A 17308-nucleotide genomic window follows, 5' to 3' on the forward strand; every position below is an offset into this window, starting at 1 on the left:
TCAGAAGATCTCTCAGGGATGCCTGAATTCAAACAGTGTCAAACTACACTGTTCAACAAGTTGCACTGCTTTATCTCTTGCTCCAGAGTATTCTCTATTTCAGATTGTGCCAGTGCTGCTTAAGATTTCTGCTGAGGATTGAAACTCCAACCAGTTCTTCTTTGTCGGGTTTAAGTTTTATGATTGTGCATGGTTAGCACTGCCCTAACTCTGTGAAGTCTTTTGGAGTTCATGTTTTTGGTATGTGAAGTATGAGAGATCTGCCTGTCAGTATTCTAGTCTAACACAACAGCAGCTATGGTTTCTGAGATAATTCAAACTTACTGTGCACCTTACAGTAAAGCTGCTGTTTGCCACAGCAAAGATGAGAGACCCAGAAAGGGGACAAATGGGTAATTAGGCACATGTATTCTCTGAAAGTGTTCTCCGTGTCAGGATGAAGGGAAATACTGTTCAAGGATCTGCTGAGGTCAAATAGCGAAGGTAATTTTTGTTCGTAAATGGTTAATTGTGACTTAAAGATACCCGTATTGACAGGAACTGCAGGATAAATGTCATTGGAACTTCTTGTTTTTTTAATACACCTTAAGAAATTAAACAAAGCAAATGCATTTGGTGGCGCCCTCAGGAAAAGTCCAGTCACTTCCTGAACAGTAATCTGCCTGTGAGCAGCAGATAGATTCTCATTGTTTGCCATTTCCAGTTTCCAGTAATGGGAACGATTACTTGATCTAGCCAGTTTCGCTTGAAGATCTGGGAAAACTTAAAGATTTTAATGGCAAAATTTTATCTGTTTCCATAAAATAACAGCAGAAAAAAAACCAACCTATTTTGGTGCCTGGAGGCATCACCTCTGATGATGAATATTGTTTTATTTTGGAATTAAGTGTCTGTTCTTCAGGAACGAAATGTATCTTGCTCTTCTGGTGATTTTCTTGCAGTGTAAGTGTGGTAACTAAATATCTGGGTGGGTAAATGTGTCTGAGTTGTTGGGGTTTGTTAGGGCTTTTTACTGTTTCCCATTGCTGTCTCTTCATCTGTAAGCTTTGAAAATAACATTTGTTTTCTTTTTTTTCCCCCCAGGTTCAGAACTTTACACTCAGGAGAGAGGTAGGTAATGATAGGGTTTTTCCACATGAAAATTTAAAATAAGTTATTTAACTAATTCCTCGGTTGCTGGTGTGCATTCATAACAGAGTTTATCTCGTTTTGCTATACTGTATAGCTCAGTATAAAATTTGGACATGTAGAAAAAAGAAGGTATTACTTGGTGGTGTTTCTTGGTATTGTGTTTAAATGAGAGATGTGCTGCTCATACTTTAATAAATGTTTTGGTGAAATCTTTCCTAGAGTAATTTCCTTTACTGAGACATTCAAGAGAAGAGAACAGAGTGGAAATTTAATTACTAGCATTTTGTTTTGGTCTTTAACAAACCCTGTCATTTCCACAAGCAAGGAGGCAGGATAAAATTATAGACTGTGTTAAAGGCACTCTCCCTTGCTCTTTATCTTGCAAGAGAAAAGATCGTGTCTGAGCAGAGTACAAAACTTACGTTCTGAAAGGAATGTGTTTACTTTTTACACTGTCATCTTGCTGGCTTCCAGCACGTACGCTCTGCACGCTTCCTTTTTTCAATCACTAGGGAGAAATGTAGTACACTCACATGCAAAAATACCTAAATTTTTTGCATTGTTTTTATGCCCAAAACTCCTTCTAGCAAGGAGAGTTTCTAAGTAAGTAGCTTGTAAGTGTACATGGCAAGGGACTTCTTTAGATGCAGGAAAGTTTTCTTGTTCTAGTAGCAAATTTCTTATACAGATCCTGGGCAAAATGGGCATACCCAAAAGCTCTAAGTCCTAAAGAAAAGGAAACTGAAGGGACTCATAAATCTTTCTCTATACTTATTCATCTAGCTGTGTGAATAAAAATATATACCAGAAGTCTAATAATCATAAAATTTTAAGCTACAAATTATCTATCATTGCTGTGGTTATAAACACAGAAGCACAATAAATATATTAATGCTATTATAAACTTTATTTCTTAAAGTGCCTTTTTTTAAAAATAGGAATATAGTATTCACTGTATTTTTTAGGGATTAAATTAATTGAAAGCATTGCTTCTGCTTATGATTCTGTATTTGAATAAATCAGTATATGATTGCTAAGGACTTCTGAGAATATGATTGCTGAACCACCAGCAGTGTAAAGTTAGGCCTGTACATGTTTGCCTGCAGATCCTGAACCCAAATATCTCCTGTTGCGCTCTAGTTATCCTGAGCTAGAGGTTTAAGATTATCCCAGGCTTGTGAGATACATGTTTAAAGGGGAATTTGCTGAATGATATAACCCTAACCTTGCTTTCAGATAAAAAATACTGGGGTAACTCCAGGGATTTTGGCAAATTGCCTAGGGAGGAACAAAATTTCGTTCACCTCCCAGAATTCCTGCCAATTAGAGTTGAAAAGAATGAACCATGAGAAATAAGGAAAATCAAGAAGTAGCTGCAAACCTATTCCAGTGTCCTCTGTGTCTTCTAGGCTGTTTAGGGGGGATTCTTTCAATCCCCCAAGGCAAAGACTGAGCAAATGGGCAGTGCGTGCTGTGACAATCAGTCATGGCCTCTAGTATATCTGTGCAGTGGAATGTAAAGCTGCTCTCACTGTCAACGTCTCTGAGATCTGACCACAAAATATATAGCACCTGCTACTAGGTTACAAATAATTAATTTTTGTAGTTAACATGTAGCAGCTTGAGATAACAATATGATATTGGACTAATTGAAAATAAATAAAACCTTTTCTTTTTCTTCAAGTTTTTACTTTCAACACAGTTGAAGTCAAGGTTCAGCCATCTGTCAAAGTAAAGAATGGAGCTCCTATGTCAATTATCTGCCATGCCGATATTAGCAAAAGTGGTGATTTCCAGCTGAAGCACAATTTTACAGTTTTTAAGGATGGCAAACTTGTGTTCACGACTGTATCGGAAAAAAGAGATGCACAATATGAAATATCTATGGCTAGATCTTCAGATACAGGAGAGTATGAATGTGTTGTGGAAGCAAACAGAAAGATGAAATCTAGTAACCCTGTACATGTTTGGGTAACCGGTGAGTATTCCTTCAAACGTGGCAGCTTTCTAAGATACAAAAAAAGAACAACCTTCCAGGGGAAGTAATAATAATTACTGATGAATAGGATATCTTGCAAAGTGGCTTTTATCCATAGACATTACAGTGCTTTACAGGAGTTCAGTATTAAATCCTCATGTTAAAGCTTGGAAATCACTATCCCAAGTCCACAAGACAGACCAGTGATAGTCAGGAATGCAATGTGTGCCTCCTGTGCCACCATCCTCTCTGTCCTGAGCCTGTTCCTTAGATTAGAGAAAGTATTAGTTATGAAAGCTTGTGCATATAGATCATAAACGTGATGAGGGGCAGGGCTAGATTACTGGAAGGGCTGAAAGCAGAGTATAGAGAATCTCACCTTGGGATCCCATTGCCAAAGCTAGTCTCTACTGGACTGTTTTTGTAGTCAGTATTGTATATCAGCCTTGTTCTTTCATCTCTCCCAAGAACAGGGGTGACCTCTGTCTATAGTCTTTCTAGGCGCAGGTTCTGTAATGCTAGTGACATTTTTTTCCCTTGGAAAAGCAACTTGGAAAGAATTCGTTCAGCGCTGGGCTGTGCAGGGCCTGTGTTTTTTCTCCCGAGGCCTGTACCTCTAGGTATGGAAGTTGAGATGGCATTTAGTTTCTTCCCTTGCTCATTTTCTGAGTGGCAGTAGGAAACACTGAGGAGGAAGCGGTCTTACCTTCAAAACAGCAAGTTTCATACTCCACATGTTGAATCAAGACTGCATTACCCTCTCAAGGGACGTTTTGTTCTGCTGAAGGTGCCTTGGCATACACCCACACATCAAAGGAACTGTCTTTAAAAGCTCAGTTCTTTCAAATTATTTACATGTGTTCATGAGCATAAATCACTACCATAGTCATCAGAGATAATGTTTATTTTTAGGATTATGCCATGTTCCATTTCTTTTCTTGTTTTCTACTCTAAGGAATGACCAAGCCAATATTGACCGCTGAGAAAAAAGAAGTTTTAGAGGGTGAAGTTGTAAAATTACGTTGTGAGCTGCCAGAAGAAGAACCTCCTTTATATTTCTTTTTCTGGAAGATAAAGAGTAATTCAACACCTAAGGAAAAGCACGTATATGAACCACACAGAAATTTTTCTGAAGTGACATTTTCTGTTGAAGAGGGAGATAATATTTTACATTTTGATTGTTTTGGTAAGAGAAATGTAAATCTCGAATTTGAAAGCTCAGAACACAGCAACAAAACGCTTGTTACAGTCAGGGGTAAGTTGCTTAGCTTTTCTTTTTACGTTTCTTTTCTTGCTGTAATTAAAATGTTTGATCCTGAATTTACATGTATTCACTTGCAGAACCATTTATAAAGCCTACTTTGAATGCCAAGCCCTCAAGTAATGTTACAGAAGGAGACAGAATACAGTTTGAATGCTCAACTGTGGCAGCCCAAATGCGTGACATTGAAATCATACTGCAGAAAAACAAAACAATACTGAAGAGTGTACAAGATGAGAAACTTTTGAAATACTCTGCAGTAGCTACTCTAGAGGATAGTGGTGAATACCTGTGTAAGGTGGAGCAAGGGAGAGCATCTAAAGCCACTAAACTGAATGTTGTTGTGTCAGGTAACATCTCTATTCATCTTAGATTTTACTCAATGGATTAGTATTTAAATTTAAGTTTGGTATAACTCAAGATGCAAGTGTAACCTCCAGACCCAAGTGTAAATTTTTCCTAAGTTAAAGGCTATTTAGATTTTGGTTTCGGTTTCTGAGTTTTGTCCGCAACACTTTCCAAGTAAAATAATACTTTCAAATAACACATATGAGAAGTGGTTTCAAGTGATTGCTAAGTTTCTGTTTTCCCTGAACATATTGTTATATTAAAATAATATGATTGGGTTTTCCCCGATTGTAAACTTTCAGTATGTCTTGGACTCTGTATGCTTTGAGGTAGGTAGTCATATTCTTTTAGGCTTTATTTGAATTAATTTGTTCTCTTTTTATCTTGCAGAGTTATTCCCCAAGCCAATATTGGCTGCTTCTATGACCAAGCTGGATGAAAATAAAGAATTAACTTTGAGTTGCAGCATTAATGGTTTTCGGAAAGCTAACTTCTCTATATTACAAAAGAATTCAAATGGAGACATCTTGTTGAAAAATTCTAGAAACTTAACAATCAGAGTTAATGTGAATGATACTGGAACCTATATCTGTAAAGCTGAAGTAAAAGGAATAGTCAAAGAGAGCAAACCTGTAAGGATAAACGTTTATGGTGAGTGGATACAGAGGCTTGGAACCAAATGGTGGGAGGAAATCCAAACCATAAGCTTATAAATAAGCACATCTGTTTACAGAATCAGTCTCTAGTCTATGAACTAGCACAGTGTCTATTAGTTCTTGCAATATTAAGTTCTGTGAGATGTGCTTGTAATCTTTAGTTGTAGATGATTTTTGCCTGTCGTGATTTAATTAAGTCAGACTTTTCCAGTGCTGGCCCTTGGAGAAAGAAGTTGGCAGGTCTTCCTTCTGCTCCCTTGATTCTGCTGGGCGCCAAATAAACTCTCATTCATTGCCATTTGCAGGAGCTGAGAATATTCTGCAAACCTTTCACTCATCAGTCTTGATCTGAAACTTTGTCAGTGTCTGCCTTGAATCCCTCCCCCTGACCCTCGAGGCTGAAAGTCATGGGAGCCAGAGGTCATCTGGATAGTTCTCCAGAAAAGCTAAGATTTTGCTGTTAACACAACCCCCTTACTAGCACGCTAATTATAAACACCCTAGTTTCCCTCCCTCTCATGGAACAAGCACAGTCACTTCCCAAGACTGTAAAGGGCGGTTAAGTGGGTTGTGACTCGCCGTGCTGCAGAAAGAGAGTTCCCTGATTGGGTGCTGCAGATCCAGCTCAGGTCATAGATGTAACGGTACTCACGTATGTTCTTGCTCTGCAGACTTTGTTCTTGGGTCAGAGCTATTCTGGACTTTGGATGATCCACAGCAGTGTCTCTAATCCTTTTTTTATTTGTCTCTACATTCCCCCTGTATGCTGTTTTAGTCCACATCATATATGTTTTATTATCTATGGTTTTGATTTGTTCACATCCCCCTGCTTCCAGTCCATGAATGAGGAAGAGGTACCAGTATAGGCTGTTGGCAGAAACCAGCTACATATTCTATATTTATATGTTTTAAATAAAATAATATTGTATCTTTTGGCCTTACGCTGTGTAACTTGCAGTATTTCTTTTTTTAGCTCCAGTCTCCAAGCCAACCCTTTCTGTTGTCAGTGGTTTACCAGAAGTGGTGCTGGGGAGGCCTCTACGGTTAATTTGTCATTCAGCAATGGGAACACCACCAATAAATTTCACATTCTACAAAGGAAATGAAGTTAAGAAAACAGTAATTAATGACACATATGCTACATTCTTGGATGAAAATATTAGACAGAATGACAAAAGAGGATACAGATGTGATGCTAGGAATAATCACTCCAGTAGTACGAAAACTAGCAATATTCTAAACATCACAGTAATAGGTGAGCGATTCTCATTCTTGTCTAATGTTATATTTTGATTTTTGAAAATGTAGCAGCAAAAGGGATGTGAAATATTTATAAATTTTTGCTCAATTTAATTAAAAATAGTTGGAGATCGATATCACAAATTGCCACTAAATCCTGATAGTAATCTGAATCAAGTTCACTACAGCTGGGTTTATTTTAATGTTAAAACCAGATCTGACTTGCGATCATAAAGAAACTGTTTTAGTAAAAATTTCAGGACCAGATCCCTTTTCTTCATGTTTGATATTCATAGGCCTGGATTAAATGTCTACATAATGATACTTGAGTTAGTCTGTGATTTTATTCACTAAAAGAATTGAGCTAGCTAGAATCCTGGTAAAAGATGTCAATCTGCACTTTTAGTAATCTCCCTAAATACCTGTTACTGTAGCTTTCAGAGGCACTGAGTATATATTCAACACCAGAAGCTGCAGTTGCTCTGTAGCTCTGAAAGCCAGTCTATTATTCTGCCTTAATAGCAAATAGGAGTTACTATATACAAGTATCTGACCTACAAATGTGTGTGAAGTGGAAAGGGAAAATTCCTCTGCCCATGAGGGAAGTTAGTAGTTGCAGCTTTAAAAGGAAGATGACTTACAAGTCCACTCTGGGAATCTTAACAGCACTCCAAGAAGGGAAATCTGAGTGAAAAAGCTTTGATTTGCAAGTGTGCTATTGGCAGAGATACCGAAGCAAATAATAATTCTGTAACAGGCTATGTAAGACTGGTGTCAGGACTGATAACTCTTAAACATGTGTGGGTTTCACTGTCATTATGTGTGTAAGAGAGCCTCTCGTCTTGGTAGGATTTTTGAACCAGTGTACTGTGTTTCTGTAGGTTTGTTTGGTGTGCTCAGAGCAGATGGTAGTGAGGTTTCCTGTGACAGTTCCTGGTTTAGGTCTTAGTGGTTCAAAGGTTTGGCTCAAGAAAATTATGTCACTGATTTAGGTATGTTCTGTCCCCATCACAAGCAGTTTCCTGTGTGCCCACAGAGCTTGTTTGTTAACAAGATATTGATTGGAATTTGAATTTAATGTGAAAACCTAAGATAAACAATTGTAGACAACAGAGTATCTGTTTGAGGAGGCATGAAGTGATCATCCCCCTCTATTGGGCACTGGTGAGGCTGCACCTTGAATACTGTGTTCAGTTTTGGGCCTCTCACTGCAAGAAAAACACTGAGGTGCTGGAACATGTCCAGGGAATGGAATAGAACTGCGGGAGGGTCTGGAGCACAATTCCTGTGAGGGTGAGGCTGAGGGAGCTGAGGATAGAGGTTTAGATTAGATATCAGGAAGAAATTCTCACAGAGAGGGTGGTGAGGCACTGGGACAGGTTGCCCAGAGATGTTGTGGATGCCCCATCCCTGGATGTCTTCAAGGCCAGGCTGGATGGGGCTTTGAGCAACCTGGTCTAGTGCAAGGTGTCCCTGCCTATGGCAGGGGGGTTGGAACTAGATGATCTTTAAGGTCCCTTCCAACCCAAACCATTCTATGATTCTATGATATGCAGTCTGGAGAAGAGGAGGCTCGGGAAGACCTTATCACTCCCTACAATTGCCCAAACCTCTACCCCACTTGGTTCAGAGCTGTCGAAAAATTCAACTAGCTTGGTAGTGGTCAGCAATATGTGGTGAAAGACAAGTAGAGCTGTGTATCCTATGTACATTGTTGACACCTGTGTCATTGTCATTTGACCAAATAGTAAGCACATACAGCTATTGGAAAAAACAGAATTCTCTGTGTCAGTAAGGGAATTGGTGATGGAGGCTGCACTTGTAGAGCCATTTTAACCCATATCCTTGGCTCTTCGCTGTTTTTCTTGAACGTATCAGCAGTAGTTTAGATTTATCTAACCTGATTACAGCAAAGTAGTCCAGGACTAGAGCAGAAGTCTATACCTGACCTATTGAAAAGAAGAGGATATCTTTCTCTACCACTGAGTTTTCAGTTTTGTGTCCCAACTTGAACCTAAATTTTGTTAGTTTTAATAAGATAAACTTGTGATTAACAGGCTGGTTTCTGTCCAAGTTTTGACATTGAGTTGTATATGACTGGAAGAGACACATCCAGAATTGTTGCATTTCTTCTGAGTCAGCTGGATGACATTAAAGCAAGAATTTCTACCATGCAATATCTTATCATCAGAGCTATTTCTATTAGTGCTAATATTTGTTTTCCTTGTGCCTTCCTCTGTAGTACCCATACTTGGGCAGTGTTCCATATGGACAAGTGGAAGATGGCAGAGAGACTGTTTTTCTTTGCTCTGTGAATGAAGGATCTTGGCCAATCCTCTTCAGGATTTTTAGAAAAACTGATCGTGAAGTACTTTTATTTGAAAAACTTGAACATGCACACAGAGTCGTGTGGCGCAAGGAAGCAATGAACAAGCAGGACACAGGGACGTATTACTGCGTGGCTTCTAATCGAGCTAGTGTGGATGTGAAAAGTCATCCAATAACCATCAGCGGTAAGCTAGCTTTTCTAATAAGCTGCATACTGTGTCACCGTGACAGGTGAGGTCATGCTCTCTGGGATGTTACTAAGTATAACTCCCTTATTTGTTTTTGTTCCGCCGTTGTCAGAAGTCCTACAGAGAGATCGTTTATAAACAGAGATTGCCCAACTTAGAATCTAAGTTTTAAGGGATGCTCATAAGCCAAAGGAACCAGATGCAAGTTAAAAGCAACCCATTGTTGTACTGAGGTTTTGGTCACAAGGGAGAGACTCACTAGTGGCCTTTGCCTGCAAGTAGCCTTAAAGTTCTTCCCAAGGGTGTAAGAAGGCCAGTTTGTAGTAAAATGAAAGGCTAGGAACTGCAGAAGTTTGTAATGATGACCTGTCACTGTACACACTGTTAAACATGTCTTTCTTATTTTCAGTCATCTTAGCGGCTTGGCAGAAAGGAATCATTGCTGCATTTGTCCTAATACCTATTGCAGGAGCAGTAACTCTCACTTTATGGTGGTTTTTGTGTAAGAAGAAAAAGGGTAATGAATGGTTCCCTTTTATTTCTTTGATGACAAATGTATTACAGTTAAAAACTTGTATTTGTTTCAGAAACAAAGTCTTGTGGGGATGAGGCTTCAGGAGATGACTAAATACCATTTTAAAAATCTAAAAATCTACTTTAAAATGTCAAGGGCCCAAATTAAACCACAAGTGTGCTGAAGCTTTCCATGTATATTGGGCAGGATGGGAGCATCTAACTAATGGTGCTGGAAAGGCACTAGTGAAGCAGAGGTTGTTGGAGATAGGCCAGAACTGCACTGTTCGGATGCAGTCCTTGGTCTGGAATTCAGTCCCATGCAACGTAGAGGGCCAACAGGGCCTGAGGAGTTTTTTGATCCCATATGGAGCTATGACACTTAGATTTGGGGTCCCAACTCAGGTGGAACTGAGGTACGTCTCTAATCCTCATGAAACAAAATTAATAAGTTGTGGGGTGGCCGTTTTTCTCTTCACACTGTAATACAATTTCACTTAGGAATCTCTGCTTTATCATTAAGGTATTCTTTCAGATCTTGTTCTTTCAGAAAATAAGTAAATCTGGTTTAAATTAAAATCCTGTGATATGCTGTACATTGCAAAATATTTGGGAAAATTTGGAGTATCTGGATGTCCCAGACTGTATAAATTGGCCAGGCTAAAGTCTGGGGTTTGGGATCTTAGGTTCTCTGGGAAAGAGGCATTTAAGGGACCTGGGTGATAAACAGGATGTAAGACACTGGGTAGTTAATTTTGTGATATCCAGGAGAAATTATTCTGACTTGGGTAGATAATCACTATATTTTTGCTTTGATTTTTACTTTTAAATGTGCAATCTATTAATAGATGCTTTTATTTTTCTTTGTCAAGCTAAAGGACCGTCCATGGAGATGTCTGGGTAAGATGGCTCACTTTCTGGTAGTGGTGAAGTATTTCTGTGTAAAGGGCTGGAGGCCTTCCACTGTATGAATATAGTTGATTATGGCACACACCTGCAGACAATAGATGGGCGTGCTTCATGTACCACCTGCTAACACAACAACAGGATGAGGAAATGCTCTAAAAATAGAAAAAAAAGGCAAGCTAAGAGAAATAGAAGAATGTCAGGCCTACATTTCAATGCATTTTGATATGAAATGAAAAGTACAGACGTCTTAAAGAAAAGTAATGCAAGACAGATCATTTTTTACCTTCAAGTTTGCTTTTGCTCCATTTAAGGACAAAACCAAAATTTTCATTTCTCTTCAGTAGTTAAGAGTATGTGGTAGTCAGCAGAGACAATGACTTATCTTTGCATATCAGCATGTTTTTATTGACTGGTTTTGGGTATTTACATCAACTTTTATTGGTTTGCTTTTCAGTTCTGCCTTGGCTACAAACTTGACAAGTGAAAAACTGACAAGACAGCACAATGATGGAGACTACTATTCAGGTAGGACATTTTGCTGTAGGACTATTAGTGTGTTGGCTTAATTAAACAATTATTCAAAGTTTTAGACTTGCATGGTGGTTGTTTGGATAGCACCCAGCATTTTGGGTATACACAGGAATACCAATAACATTCTCCCAAGTACCTTCTATCATTTTGTCTTTGTACAGCTTTTTATGAGCCCGTCTTATACAAAGATGGGTTTATAAGTCTGCTCAGACACTTTACCAGCCAATCAGTTAACAGTGATGAAGAGATCATGGTAAAAGAAAGTTACTTTCTGGTTTTGAGAGTTTTGACACAGCTGCAAGAAAATTATTTCAGAGAGGAGATTGGAGTTGTTGCCCGCGGTCCTGTGATGTGGCCACAGTATAGCGATGTTAACTTGCCATCACTGGGCACCTTTCATTCCAGGATCTCAGTGCACTTCACAGAGACAGGTGGACATGTTGTTCAGAGCACCTGATACAAACAAAGTTACACTTTTGGTGTTTTTTAGCTGATGATTTAAGAAGCCAAATTCTTCCCACGTGTCATGTATGAATATTTTAGGTGTGAATCTAAAAGTAGAATTTCTCAAATGTCATTATGTTTTTTTACAGTAGGAGTTGCAGCTGTGTAACTCATGCATTTGATTGGCTATAATAAATATTTTGTCAGCTCAACTTTTTCTTAAAATATTTTAGGATCAGGTTACATTGAAGATGGTGAAAATCACATGAAATCAACAGATGAGAGTAAAGGTAACTTCATATTTAATCAATGTTAAAATTATTTTATGATTGAAAGTTGTGATTTTTCTAATGCTAGCAAGCAGCATTTGAATAGTATCAGTCCTTTCCCTTTTCTCTTTGACAGTGGGAAGGAGTTTCTCTCCGGTGAGCTTAGCTCTTCTTCCTACATGCAAAATGACAATGATAGGACTCATTTACAAACTCCATTATGAAGGGTAGTTAGTTGTGCTGGATTCCAGGCCATCTAATGAAGGATAAAAATACAACTTACTCAAAACTTTAAGTTGTATACAACAAATATTCAGAACTTTAAAAAAATAATATTTTCTACAGACTTCTGCTTTTTTTACTTCTCTCCTTTCTTCATTGCTGAGATATTGAAATATTTACGCATTAAACCTAAAAATAATCTACTGTGAAATCTCAGTAAAATAACCTGCCATATACCTTGAGACACCATGTGGACTATACATATATATATGTAAATTAGAACACGTCATGAAGCACTGCATCATCTAGCTCATTCAAGGCTGGTGTTTTTAAGATATTTAGTTAAAGAATAATGCTTAAATATGTGGACATTGCCATCTGAAAGCATACTTTGTCCCATGTATTTTTGTTTTATATTAATGTGAAAATAATCTAGTGGGTGAGGTGCAATTTCTGATAGCTTATAGTACATTTTGTCTTGGTTGTCTCTTGGATCATGAGTTGAAGGGTAGTTGTAAAAGCATCTAGTGTAACTAAAGATCAGACTTAAGATAAAATTAATCCAGCGCATGGAACTGCATGCCTGCATAAGCCTGTGTGCAATGTAGGTGGCAGGAATGTCTAATTAGCAATTCTTCGATGCAGTTCTGAGTGTTCAGGGCAGCGTTGTACCACAAAACTAAGAGAAAGAGGCTGTACTAAGTTAACTAAGTTAATTTCACAGGAAAACACCTTTGGAAGCTCTAGTTCAATGACTCCTGTTTTTTCCATTGTATCCTACCTGTTCCAGGTGAAATGGGCTCTGGTCTAATGATCTAATGTGCCAGAAATTAATGGGTACAGTCCATAACTACTGCAGACTGGACAGCTTCCTTAAAACCATTAGGCTATTGCAGATCTTTCTACCAGATGTGAAAAACAAGTCAGTTATTCATATAACTTCAAAAATAACAGTATCTGCTCTGTGTTTGTGTGGCAATAGCTTTTACTTCAGCAAGCAGAAGGAAGGAGCCTTATAGTTGGTGCATGGAATTCCATTGTGGCCTGAATAAGTCAAATACTAGAGACACATTCTCATGCAAAACAAACATACAGACAGCAGAAACATAGGAACGTGAGGCGGTATTGATGATTCAGAATCACTGCTGTTGTAGGAAGCATGTCATTTAAACTTTGTTATTAACTAATAATGCCTCCTTAAACATGGTTTTTGTTTTGTTCATCTTTTTTTTTGTTTTTCTTCTCTCACCAATGTTACTGGAAGGTTGCTCCAGGCTTTGCTGTTCAAATCATTAGGTCTTTCTCTAAATTATGTTCTAAAAAATCCACAAGCAGGATTCCAATATGGATAACTGTTGTGGTTCTTTGCAGCTTTTACAGAAACCTAGTAGAAAAACGTCTCTGCCCTAAGGAACAGGCAGAGTGGAAAACAACAGCTGTTTTGTGTGTCTGTTGTATCCAGGTAGCCAGGACTTGTCAGCCAGTAGTGTTAGTAAATCAGGTGTCCAATCACTGTCAGGCTGTCGGTGGGCATTGTGGCAGAGAAGCATTTTGAGGAGGAAGGCAGGTTGCCATTGTTCATGGAAAGCTTGAAGGACAACATAGAAATTCTGAAATTGCTTATTGGCAAAGCAGAAATTGAGAGCATGAGGTGATGAGGGCAGCTATGAAAGTCTATGGGAAAGCTTTGAAAGTGAGGAAAGTGTAGAATGGGAAGTGTTCTGCCATAGCAGCTGTAGTAAAGAAGGAAGAATTCATGGCAGGGAGAGAAATAGAAGAGAGAGGAGATGGAACTGGAGCAGGAATATGGGAGAATCTCAGATAATTCCCAGCTCCATTTATGTCGTGCCACTTTTGAAGGTGTTAGATTGAAACTAAGATTTTAGGCACAATTTGCATGTCTCACATTTACAGAAATCTGGCTCAAATTGGTCTATTGCCTTTCAGATTGGGGTGACCCTTAGGAATGTGTTGGCCTTACAACTCTTAGCAGAATGACTCACATCTGCCAGAAATAGGGCCTGATCCTGCACCTGTCAAAGTCAATGAGGACTTGTCCATTAATTTCAGCGGCAGCAGGATCAGGCCCACAGCTCAAATGAAGCATGCAGTCCTACAAAGAAACATCTTCTTGGTATTTTTGGGGCAGGACCTGACCTTGAGAGTGCTGAGGTGGAGTACACTGAAGTTGAAGTATCAACGCTTGATCCTCACAGAGGTAATAAACTGTCTGGCCTCTATGGTTTTCTTTTGGGAGCAACTCTGAGCACGTTGCTACTCCCTGACAGCGGTCTGATATTGGCACCTGTGAAAGTAAGAGCAGGTTGTGTTTTTTGTGCGTGACACGTTCATGCAAGCAGCACTTCTTAATCGATGATGCTGTGGCAACCATGCTGTTGCTCATCGCAGCCCTTCTTCCCCTGGGATCCTCTCGTGCACTTGCCCTTCCCATCCACATGAGGTCTGTGCGGAGCAGGGCTCCCAGCTGGAGCTGTGGCTCTGAGCAGAAGGCAGCCTGCTGTCGATCTTCATGTTATAGGGTCCAGATCCACTGACAGCCATTAGAGGCTAGCCTGGTCAAAGCTGTAATTCACTTGTGATACAGAAGGAAGAGAGACCAGCATAGATTTAATCTCTCAGCCTGGAGAGGTCTGGAGATCGTCCCAGATTTTGTGGCACATCAAACAGAGAAATGAGAATAGTGATGCCCAGATAATTTTGACCTCCTACTTTCTCAGTTCTATGGTAACAGTAACCAGACCTCATAGCATGATGCTGTGAGGAGAAATACCCACTGAAATTTATTCTCAACACCCAAATGCACACTTGAGTCATTCTGTGTCATCTGGAGAACTGGGATATCGTTATGCCCTTGTGTTGAGAACTGTTACGTCTTTCAGAAATTTACAAAAGTTTCAAGTAGCTCAGAGTGAATAAAACCCATGAGAAATGTTTATGCTGTGTGCTAGCTTGTCTGCTTTGGCTGAGGGAAAAGCAGACTGAGGAAAAAAATGGATAAATTTGCTTTTTCCTGGTAGGAAGAACCACTCATTTATTTCAGAGACCAAAGAAATGTTTAGTTAGTAATACAAATGTCTGTGCAAAAGTGCTCACTCTTCAAGCTTGGCAGCAAAGCTCTCCTGGAACAGCCAGTCCTCTTACTCTTTCTCTGTTTTCACTCGCTGGTATCATCCATCACAGAGTTTTCAGGGTGTTCTAAGCATGCTATTTGTCCACCTCTGCTAAATTCTGCACTGAGATCCCACAGTTGTTGTACCCTTTTTCAGAACAGGGCTAATATTTAATTGTTCCAACTGTTTATGAGCATGCACTACACAATACAGTGGTGTGGAATGGTAATGCTAGTGGATGATTATTTAAAATAAAAGCCTTATTAAATGCAAGATCAGCATCTCTAAAAATAGCCTTTTCATCCCATTCCTGATGTATGACACCATTCCAGTATACCAGACAGAGTAATAAGATAGTATCCATGCTATGTGGACTGAAGCCCATCAAACTACAAACTGCAAAATAATGCTTAAAATTCTGTAAATGAGATCAGATTATTTTAACTGAATGCTGTCTCATGTTACAGACCTATGTATGACATACAGAACATGAATTGATTTTGTAAGACTGAACCGTGTTTCAAGTATACTGAGATACAACAGCTCCTTAATCTTACTTCCTTTGCACCCAGGACACAAGTGAATGCTTTGGTTACATAAATGACAGCTGCACTGCAAGTGTTTAATGTGTTAATCCTTCAGAGCATCCTGAGGATGCTGTTCAAATGGAAGGAGTTGTATGAAACCAAGTTACAAGATTAATGTTTTCAGTTCCACACTCCCTATCACAATGAGAACAGGATGAGATCTGTTCTTGGGAAAAGAGAAGCAAAGCCAAGTTTCTTTACGTACCCTTCTAATAATCATGTACACCCACAAAAATAAATCAGCCATAGGACTGCCACCATAACATTGATGTTATGGTACAAGTTTTACTTCAACTAATAATCTTCATGTCTGTCTGTGGATTATGACCAGTCCTTCTTAGGGAACACTTTCAGATTATCACCTAGCTCCAATTCCCTATCGCACCTCTTTTGATTCCATGTTTTCTGAATGAAGACAAAATATATCACGTTTACCTTTTCTCTGGGCATGCAGGTGTCATCCAGCAGACTGCATGTAGAGTCTGATTCCTTCTGCTTTCTGAGGAACTCTAGATTTCTCTGATCTCTCAGGACTAACTTCAAATTAATTATTTTTCCTGCCACTGTTATCAGTGTCAATATTAATGTTCATCTCAGGAGCAGAATCATCATATTTTGTGCATTGTGAAAGACTGCTACAATAAATACTGCAGTATGTAAGCTATAACAGTAGCGTTTGTGTCCATTTTGGGAATCAGAATAATGGAATGCCACCTCAAAACAAGTGCACATAATTGTAGAAGGATGTACATCTCGTCTTTGACACAAAAGAACCACTTGCATTTGAAAACAGTGATTTAACCCTGTTTTTCCAGCCATGTCTGCACTAGCTGGTTATTTCTAAATACCTTTAAACACAGTATAATGGTAAATAGGCTAGTGTTTCAAGAACGTTGTGTACTATGCTTCTGCGTGAGGAGCGAAAAACAGAGTTCATTACAGTGTTACTGGTGGTGGTAAGCTTGCTAGAAACAGACTTCTTGCTATTTTCAGGCCTTTAGACAAGGCTTTGCTACTGGGGTAGTGTCTGTAGATCCGTATCAAAACTCTGTGGATAGGTTTTCACAGATGCCAGATAGCAAAAAAGGAAGAGTGTTTTGCTTTCCATCTCATACAAGACCTGAGGTTTACAGGTTTATTTGTAAACCTAAGGGTCTGAAAAATGTGTGTTGAAGACTAACATTGCATTTGTACCCCAGATGGGTCCTTGAAGACACAAATCTCTCTGCTTTTTCTCCTTACTTCCTGTCTTTCCACAAGCCTTCTGAGCCTTCACTCCCGCTGTGCCCACCTGATCTCAGTGCACTAATGGAAGAGCCCCCCAGGCTGAGGAACTGAGAGGAGATCTTTCCTGGGGTAGCAGCTGAATAGAAGCTGTGCTGTGTGAAATCTGCAAATATTCTCAGACATTTCACAAAGAACAGCAAATTAGATTTTTTGTGTGCCCATAAAATTTAACCAGGCTAGTTGCCTAAAGTGGGTATAGTTAATCTTACAATGATAGATCTCCCCAGGTCTGGGATCCCTAAATCCTTAGAACACACTGACGAAACTTTTCTAAGCGATCCACTCT

At 39.1% G+C, this 17308-nt stretch overlaps 1 protein-coding gene across 1 annotated transcript in view; it reads left to right on the forward strand.

Annotated features, from left to right (window-relative positions):
- The first annotated feature begins 908 nt into the window (after positions 1-908).
- The window catches only part of PECAM1 (platelet/endothelial cell adhesion molecule 1), a 28921-nt gene continuing 12521 nt past the window's right edge, over positions 909-17308 (forward strand). The window contains 13 exon segments of the mRNA XM_010152120.1: positions 909-942; positions 1084-1110; positions 2816-3109; positions 4065-4364; positions 4451-4720; positions 5109-5369; positions 6348-6629; positions 8845-9126; positions 9539-9646; positions 10515-10542; positions 11006-11076; positions 11760-11816; positions 14167-14235. Coding sequence (XP_010150422.1) covers positions 909-942; positions 1084-1110; positions 2816-3109; positions 4065-4364; positions 4451-4720; positions 5109-5369; positions 6348-6629; positions 8845-9126; positions 9539-9646; positions 10515-10542; positions 11006-11076; positions 11760-11816; positions 14167-14235 — 2083 coding nt within the window.

The sequence above is a fragment of the Eurypyga helias genome, unplaced genomic scaffold, assembly GCF_000690775.1.
Source record: "Eurypyga helias isolate BGI_N326 unplaced genomic scaffold, ASM69077v1 scaffold48365, whole genome shotgun sequence".
In the NCBI taxonomy this organism is placed as follows: domain Eukaryota; kingdom Metazoa; phylum Chordata; class Aves; order Eurypygiformes; family Eurypygidae; genus Eurypyga; species Eurypyga helias.